Genomic DNA, 9901 nt, shown 5'->3' with positions numbered 1-9901 from the left:
ATATACACATACATACATACACACACACACACACACACACACACACACACACATATATTATGCATTTTTTTGTCAATAGCCTAAAAATTATGTGTGTGTGTGTGTAATTATATATTATGTGCATAATTATTATTACATATTCATAACTTCATAATATTTATTTTATATTTATGTATTAATAATACTAATTAATCTTTTTTTTCACATTTTTGAACATCTAAAAGTTTTCCCTTACATTACTTCATTACAGGCAAGGGATTATTGTAATACAGTCCTTTGTGCCCGTACCACTGTTAGCAAATGATGCAGCTCCATGACTCCAGCTCTTCATTAGTGCAGATGAGCCTGGAAAAACAAGACCTTCAAGTGCTGAGCCTCATAACAGCATTTCAGACGGCTTACAGTGGTCATTATCGCAGGGAACCGGCTCCTTGACATTACAAATTAATGAGAGGGGAAACCCAGAAAACATCACATAAACCCTCAAGATGCAGATCGAGGAGGAGTTGAGTTTGTCGCAGTCTCTTAAGCATCATTTTCTTGTCTTTTGTATGGATGTCTTACAAACACACTCTCTCGCTCATCTCTCATTCTCTTTCATGACTCGAGCCTCATTGTGCTGCTGCTCTCTCGTCTTTCCATCTATGCGCTTCAGAAATCTTCAGAGATTTCTCACCCTTATTCTTCGAGTGCCTAATGCTTTCATCTGTGCACGATTTGGTCAGAAAATCAGATTGCAGTTTCAATTGTGACATGATCAACATTCAGCATCGCATGAAGCTGCTGCTCAGATATCAAGGCTGAAGTCCCATCGAAACATCAAAACAATGAGCAAAAACTGCATTCACACTTGCTTTGTTTAAAATAACCAAACTTGCACTTTTTTAGTTGACTCGGAACTGAATTTAGTGCAAAATAAGTCAGTTCTTCTTGCGTTCACATTGCATTAACATAAGAGTTGACTCAGGTCTCTTTTGTGATACGCTCTCAGTTGACTGTTATTTGACACAGATATTTTTTGGATCATGAATCAGGGCCTCCTCTCCTCTCCTCTCCTGCTGAAACTCTTTTCCAGATGAGTCTGTGTGTCTCTGTGGATGCGCTGCTATAAGCATCTTTCAGTCTGTGCAGATGAACGTGTTTGTGAGATTATAATAGAAATGCCATTGCTGGATTAAAGTAACAGTCAGTATTTACCCATTAGTGTAAACATATTTTTTTTCCTTTTTACAGAACTTTCACACAAGTTTTAGAAGTGGTTTGCTTAAACTATATGATTACATTACATGTGCATCTTATCTTCTTATGTTCCTCTGAATCAGCCTCTGTGTTCCATCTGAAACACTTTGCTGGAGTCCGTATTCATCATCCGCTCGGGGTTTAATCGCTTCATGATAATGTGAGAGAGAAGGTGTTGTGGAGCTCTTGTTCTGCTGTCTGACACATTGAGAGTTCATGTCTCTGATAATAACACGTCTCCAGCGCTCATGAGAGGCTTTCCAGTGAGGTTGTCTCCTTTTCCACCCCAGTCTGTATCTCACACGCCCCTCGCGTTACCATGGCAACAGTCCAAAAATCTCTTCCGCAGGCTTTTGTTTCGCTTAAATTAAATATTACAGGTCCAATTAAGATTGTGACTTGAGTATGCAGAATAAATAATGCACTAAATAACCTGTACACTAACATATGATGCGCCCTAGTTAGTGCAATTCCGTAACGCACCCTACAATTCAATTCTCCCTACAATCTCAGAAACTACACGAGTGATGCCACCCCACTGTTCGCAAAATTATACTTTCGTATTTGACTAGGCAGATGAATAATGTACTTTGTTCTGTTCTTTGAAGAGAAAAAGATCCAATTTTAAGTCCATTTCCAGTTCAGGTTATTCACAGAAATTAAACTTAATTAGGGGCTTTGAATAAAATCAAGAAGATTAAATTCAATTCATGTTCTTATCTAGATGAACTGAGTTTGAGGAGCTCGTAGAGCGATTTTTGACAGTTTATTTCAGCTTTATGTGTCTTAATACGGTCTTCCAATAAAAAGGCATAGTTCACCCAAAAATTAAAATTCGGTCATCATTTACTCATCCTCGAGTTGTTCCAAACCCGTATGAGTTTCTTTCTTCTGTTGAACACTAAAGAAGAGTTGCCAGTAGCCATTGACTTCGGGGGAAAAAAGGGTGAAAATACTATGGAAATCAATGGAAGAATGTTGGTAAGCAAACAGTTGCGGCAGCCATTGACTATCATAGTATTATTACTATGGAAGTCAGTGGCTACCAGCAACTCTTTAAAATATCTTCTTCTGTGTTCAGCAGAAGAAACTCATACAGGTTTGGAACAACTTGAGGGTGACTAAATAACAGAATATTCACTTTTGCGTGAACTATGCCTATAATAAACACACGCATGACCCTTGGCCCTTAAAATATCATATTCTATTGAGACTGTTTCTAACTTAATATAGGACTCATGCTGTACTCGTGTTTCCTACAGAAAACATGCATAACCTATTTCAGTGAACATCTACTGCTTTGTCTCGGCCGTAGTCATACAGTGACTAAACCGCGATCAAGCATTCATAGACTAAAAGAGTAGGAAAATAAGAAACAAACGGGCGGTCATCACATGTGCTTCATTGCTGCTTAAGAAAGAACTGAAGTCTTTGACCCTGTAAATCAGTGTGCCGAGCACCTCCCACAACGTTTTGAACTTCTTGTGCTGAAATAAGAGAGTATGAAAAACATATCTGAGCTTTCAATTTTGATAATTTCATTTGACAAAAGTTTTTTCTGCTCTGCTTTGCTTCATCCAGTTTCAACAACTGGAATTCATCAGCTTCACTGGAGCAGGAGACTCACACGAGATCTCTCTCACTCGCTCTCTTCCTTATACAGTATAACAAATGCTGGATTTAATTTCCACACAACACTGTCTGACCACTGCAACCTCAGCCAAAAGTCACAATAACACTGAAGTTTTGTGGAAAGCAGGCTTTATGGCAATGCTGGTTTTCGGTCTATAAAACATTTGTATATAATACTGTTCAAAACGTTTTTAAAGAAATGAATATGCTTATTCGGCAAGAATGTACTGTAACTGATCAAAAGTGACAATAAAAGACATTTATAATGTTACGAAAGATTTCTATTTCAAATAAATGTTGATCTTTTGAACTTTCCATTCATTAAATACTGAAAAATAAAATGTATCACAGTTTCCACAAACATATGAAGCAACAGAACTGTTTCAACATTGAAAATAATAATAATAAATAATGTTTCTTGAGCAGCAAATTAGAATGATTTCTGAAGATCATGCGGCACTGAAGACTGGAGTAATGATGCTGAAAACTCAGCTTTGATCACAAGAATAAACTACATTTTACAATATATTCACATAAAAAAAAAAAAACAGTTATTTTAAATTGCAATAATATTTTTTCACAATATTACAGTTTTTTCCCCCTGGTATTTCTGATCCAATAAATGCAGTCTTTTTCCATGATGACAGTTACTGAAATCATCATTAACATGACAGATATTGATACAATGTCTGAACAAGTAGATCTGATTACATCAAATGCCTAAAATTTGGACTCAGATTTTGTACAATGTACACTTTGAAGTCACGGTGGCCAAGATCAGAACTGAAAACACAATTTTAGTGTCCTGTCTCATATAAGAAAACAAGATCTGGGCTGTATTTAACAGCACTGTGCATGTAGCCTATAACTTCTAGTTAGTCTATAACTTCAAGGTCACTTACACAGTATAATTTCGCCCCCCTGCAACTTTAAATATGCCGCAGTCTCTGAATGTTTCTTTTTTCCTCTCCACGCTCTGGTTGACATTCACACATGCTCATACCAGAGAAGGGGTTTCAATCACTCTCACCATCAACCTGAATAAATTCAGAGGTGAGTTCTCAGACCCGTTACGTCATTACCGCTCACCTACCCTTCAAACCTACACTCCCACCGTCTCGCTCTCTGGATGATATGCTGCATGTCAGATGAAGAGCACGGGAATCGGTCGATTCGGTAATTAGACTCTTGTGGCGTTTTGTCGCCTCCGGCATGAAGCTGTCAAGGCGAATGTTCATTTGCATTCAAAAACAGAGCCGGCAAGGGTTCGTTTGACACGAGCTTCATTACACCGACCTGATTGACCGCACCACACTGGTCTTACACCTCTGAAACACAGACTTAGAGCATCAGCTCAACCTTCAGAAGCAAAAATACATGGATTCTTACAAGGCATACTTACAAGTGCCTTATGTAGGAATCAAACACCAAACTAAAATACGGACTAAACTAATATCGTCTCTGGTATTTTATTCTGAGCAACATAATGATGCAAGAACTGACAAGCCTGTTAAATATACACTAAATAAGTGTCAACAAACGGTGGCCCCATAGTATGTCATATTTAAATGGCAAAAGTTTGCTTTCATTTATGCTCATGCATATATTGCTGCAACACTCATGCATGTTCTAGGTCAATGGTCAAAACTTTGATAAAACCCCAAAACTACCACAAAAAGAGTACAATAAAACCGCAATTTAGTATTAGCCAGAACTGTAATAAAAAATAAATTTGTATAAAATGGCAGAAAGATTCAGATTCTGTTTTTAAAGTGATTACATATTAATTGTATAGTGTTGCAACTACGATAAAATTGTGAAGGCATTTTCTGTCATACAAAAGGAACTGCCAACACAGATACCATGCATTTATATCTATGAATGGATTCAGATTAGGATGAAAGAAAGTATGGCTACAAAATAAATACTATGATATTGTTTAAGCGACATGTATATACTGTGGTATCTGCACAGGATTGCTTAGTCTGTAAAAATGAATAACTAATAATTAAAAAGCAAAACTTAATAAAAACTATTAAAAATTTAACTATTAAAATAAATGACTAAATAAATAAATTAATTAATTCAAACAGTACAGTACTACAGGGGGTTGGAAAAACATAATGTAATAGAAAAAGTAAATAAATAAATAAGAAAAATTTAAGGGGGTCTGAATACTTTCCGTACCCACTGTATATATATATATATATTTTTTTTTATGATGGGGTCCTTCACAAGAGGATGATCATATTTGGGGGTCTGTGGCTTCTAAAAGATTGAAAACCCCTGCCATAGTATAATCAAAGTACCATGGTATTATCTTCTGTTCCCATCATTGTACTATGGTATACATTTGGTAAAGTGACAGATTAATGAAGGACTTACTCATTTTTCTGCAAAGCAAGTAGCAGTTGCTCTCCATCCACTTCAATCAGCACCTTCAGTGATCCAGGATGACCCTACAACCAGACAAAGACGAAAGAGAAATGCATTTTCTCTGAACACATATATACACATATACATATATATATATATACACATATACATATATCAAAACATCCAAAACAAGAAAGTCACAATTCCTTAAATCACTTAATGGATGGTGAAAACTAAAAAGAAAAAAAAGAAAGTGGGTTTAAAATTACTTTAAAATATGTATTTAAATCCAATTTTGTGCAAAAATAATAAAAGATGTTCAGAATCACAGCAGATCAAAAGCACTGCATTGTGGGATACAGTTTTCAAGAATGGAGTAGTATGGTAGTATGCTGTTCAGCACACAGCAAGATACTTTTTATGGGTCATTCCAATACAGAAACAAGACAAATGAGCAAAAAAATAGACCAAACCATCATATTAGACACCTGTTGCTGCATTAGCATTTCATCTGCATCCGCCCATATACTCTAGTGGATATAATTGGTTGATTGCCACTTTAAGAGATGGCAGCTGATTGGTTGAATACATAATTACACACACCTGTGCCACTTCTGGATGCTCTATAAATACCACGTTGTAATAGCGAACCCATCTCAACACACTTCAATCAGTCTGATGGCTTTTACTTTTTGATTTCCTGACAATAATTTGAAGTGTTATGTTAGAGTTTATGGTTGCGTGACACAGTAACTAAATAAAGTGCTAGTTTATTCACACAAGTCAACTATTAACTCAAATCAATGACCATTTGTGTGTCCATATTAAAAGTGGTTGGTACAAAAGCACACATTCCCAATGGACTGAAAAATAAAAATGTGGTTGTACATCTTTATTTCCACTAAATGTTGTGGTTCTTTCAGAATGCATCACATTATGAAAGTAAAACGGGTTGCAATAGCCGTTTCATGATGGCTTAACTTCTGTTAGCGGTTGTATTCATGGAAGATGAAGTTCTAACCACTGCATTAAAGACAATGTAAGTCCTCAGACCAATAGACAGTGAGAGAAAGCATATTTCCACTTTTGAGTGTGCTTTTGTACGGGATAAAATGAATCCGCCATTGTGTCGTAAGTCTGTAGCTGTCAGGATTAGTTTTATGTTTCAATTCTCTCTGACATTAATTCTCTTCACGCTCTGTAAGTCTGAAAGTTCGGCAGATTTACTCCGAGGCTCTAAGGGAAATGGATTTAAACCAGCCAGGCGTTGACAAAATACAGCAGAAATAAGCATGAATCATCTGTTTAACATGAAGAGGGCCATGCGTCATTGCATATGCATGCTAATGCACGGCTAAGACCGTGACACATACACATTGAGGTGGATCGTGAGAGAAAGTTTGCTAAGTGTATAGCACAAATTTGATCTAGAATATGGGCTGACCTTCATCCTAGTGATGGAAAACGCTAATTAAACAAAAGCCAAAGGAAAAAACTCAAATCTCTGTAATGTACATCAACTTGTGGCCTGTTGTTTTATTGAATGCATGGATATAGCATTCTGTATTTGTTGGAAAAACTATTAAACCGCATGGGATACGTTGAGAGTTTGTGGGTTTGTAGGAGTGCATTTATAAATCTCTGATGAAAAGACATTTGGGGGTTGACACTCTTGTGGATGTAACATTGTTACAAAACCGCCGCTAACAACTTTGACCTCCATAAATCCATAGTAAAGCAAACAAATGGAGCAATTTTAACACCCCTGTAAGGGTTCCTCAGAAACCTTTCAATGTTAAATCTCAAAGCATGAAGTACGAAAGGACTTGGTGAAGCTCCCAAGGGTCTTCAAATGTGACTGGCATTGACTTTCATTGGCTTTCAGGTATTCATTCGCCCCCTACTGGTGAAAGAGTCAATGAATGCACAGTCTCCATCACTAATTCATAAATTTACTGAAAAGGAACAAGATAGACTTGCATTGCTGAATAATCACTGGTCTCCAACAATAACATTACCTCCCAGCTCAGTTTTATCAAAGACCACCTGGAGGATCCAAACAACCATTGGTGCACTGGAGCAAAATGAGCCGAAACAAAAGTTTAAAGTGTCAGTATCAATAATAAATGTCCCACAAAAACAAAACACAGCATTCCAGCTGAACGGCAGGTAAAGCATGTGTTCGGTTTTTGATGATGTGAGTCCAGACTGCATTATGTGCCAATACATTTCCCCCACTATATTCCCAGCGTTACTCCCTCCCTTGACTGTCCTATATATTAAAAGCAAAAGACCATAAATAAAATGCACGCAAATCTACAAGGGTTGTAAAATAAGAACTTATGCAATCTGGAATGACCGAGTTAAATGGAATAATTCACCTAATAATGACAGTTCTGTCATCATTATTCATCCTCATGTTTTTTTAAAACCCTATGCTGATACTTTTGCTTGTAATTTTAACCCTTAAGCCTACTGTCTCATAGTTGATATGCAAATCGGCCTCTAAATTATTAACAAGATCAAAACTTTGCTAAAATCTACTACATGCCATAACTTGATTATCCATAAATCTTTTTTTTTTTTTTTGAAAAATCATGTTTGAAATGAGAGTCTCAAATATGATCGTCAGGCTTTTGAGGGATGTTTTTTGTTCATCTCTCAATATTTTGCCCCCAAAATAAAAAACAATAAAAAAAAAATGCTGTCTGTTAAAAGCACATACTATTTGATGTTTTTTTTTTTTTTTTCCTTTTTGGACCTTGACAGAAGTGTTCACTATAGACTGTTATTGTACGGAAAAAATGTGTCAAGATTTTTACTTCTATGTTCCACAAGAGAAATAAAGTCGTATAAGGCAGAAATATAAATTCATGGCTGACATAATGACAATTTCTATTTTTAGGACACTAACTCCTTTGAAGAAAAATGAAAGTAGCCACTTTAAACGTTACAAGGTCTAAAAAGAATTCATGAATCAGAGGAAAAGCTTTAAGCTGATGACTATCAACATGCAGGTGTGGTTAAAGTAACATTCAAATGCTTTTTTCAAGTAGTGATATTTCACAGGCATCATATTAGACAAGCTACATCTCACAGAAACTTGTCACAATCCACAATTTAACAAACTCTCACTAGTTCAATGGCCTTGTCCCCTACATTTTAATGCTTAATCTCCACACAGATCCCTGGGTGGTCCACTTTACTCTTTAAGATTGTTGCTCACGGCAGTACACATGTAAAATCTCTCTGTAAAACCTTTTTACAAACTCCAGTAAGAAAACAACAGACTCGGAGTAAATAAATTAAACAAATGGGCTTCAAAACAGCTCTGCACGTCTTCATTCCATAAATTGGTTGAGAAATGTTTTTCATTAAGGACAAAAGCAACACATCCCCTCCGGGAACAATATTCCCTCACAGGCAGGTCTGTTCACCGCTTCCCAAAACATATCAGTTCAAACTCACTCCTTGTTCAACCAGCATGTAATCAGAATCACTGCTGAGAACACAAACTTTAACTTTAAAGTCAAATAGGAATGGCATCCCTAATAAAAAAGTAATATATTTAAAATACATTTATTTCATACTAAGTATAGTTCAAATCTATTAACATATTTACTGACAGATAACTCGAGACTTACAGATTTAAAATTATAATTAAACTCTACTTGGCATATTACTTGTGCACAATGCACTTTTCTTAATATTAAGTCTAAAATGTGTTTTAATGTCACTTTTGATGAGGATTGTATGATCTTTGAATAATATCTATAGACTTTAAAGTATAAGTAAACTTAGCATGAAATAAATGTATTTCACGTATATTAAGTATTTATTTTTCACTAGGGATATGCAACTCTTTAACTTTCATAGGCCATGTACACACTGTGAATTTTCAGGAGTGACAACCGTATGGGAGTGAATTACAGTTTTGTTTGTTTGGAAGTCATCTTCGCGGAGCCAGGGTTGCCAGGTCTGCATACAAAAGTAGCCCAATGACATATCCCAAATATCAAAACTCAAAATATGCAATTCCCTTACCTAAAGTACATATTTTACAGTCACCTTTATGCAAACTGAAAACCACTATATGGCAATGATCATAAACAATTCAATTCATGTTTATTTGTATAACGCTTTTCACAATGCAAATCGTTGCAAAGCAGCTTTACAGAAAATTAAAGTTTCTACATTATATTTAGTAGTAGCTTATCAGTGGTGACTATCTCAAGTTGATTTCCATATGGCAGAAATGTACAGTAAAAATCATGCAGTTAATGACATGTAATCAAACAGACGGTGAACACTATTAACAGCAATGATTATATGTTGCGATCAAACTTATAGCAAAATTTGGTAGTTTTGTATGTTTGTATGTATGTGTTAAACACAGCTAAAAGGTTCCTTACCACCTTCACAAAACTGAACATCTAGTGCAGATTTATCATTGGTAGAATAAAAAATATTTCAATACAAGCATTTCAGCAATACAATTTATGGATATGTCAAACCATAACCCGAGGCAACCGTTTAAAGGTAGCCCAATTGTGACCCTGGACCACAAAACCAGTCATAAGGCTCATTTTTTTAAGGGTCAGATTTATACATCATCTGAAAGCTGAATAAATAAGCTTTCCATTGATGTATGGTT

General features: G+C 35.8%; 1 protein-coding gene across 1 annotated transcript in view; it reads right to left on the bottom strand.

Annotated features, from left to right (window-relative positions):
- The window catches only part of LOC107711343 (disintegrin and metalloproteinase domain-containing protein 12-like), a 116677-nt gene that overhangs the window by 82633 nt on the left and 24143 nt on the right, over positions 1-9901 (bottom strand). The window contains exon 4 of the mRNA XM_016516332.1: positions 5257-5330. Within this exon, the coding sequence (XP_016371818.1) occupies positions 5257-5330 (74 nt within the window). The remainder of the gene's footprint in view (positions 1-5256; positions 5331-9901) is intronic.

Source organism: Sinocyclocheilus rhinocerous, unplaced genomic scaffold, assembly GCF_001515625.1.
Source record: "Sinocyclocheilus rhinocerous isolate Xijiao unplaced genomic scaffold, SAMN03320098_v1.1 scaffold402, whole genome shotgun sequence".
NCBI classification, from domain to species: Eukaryota; Metazoa; Chordata; class Actinopteri; order Cypriniformes; family Cyprinidae; genus Sinocyclocheilus; species Sinocyclocheilus rhinocerous.
Note: the sequence above shows the minus strand (reverse complement) of the source record. Positions and strands in the feature narration are given on the sequence as shown.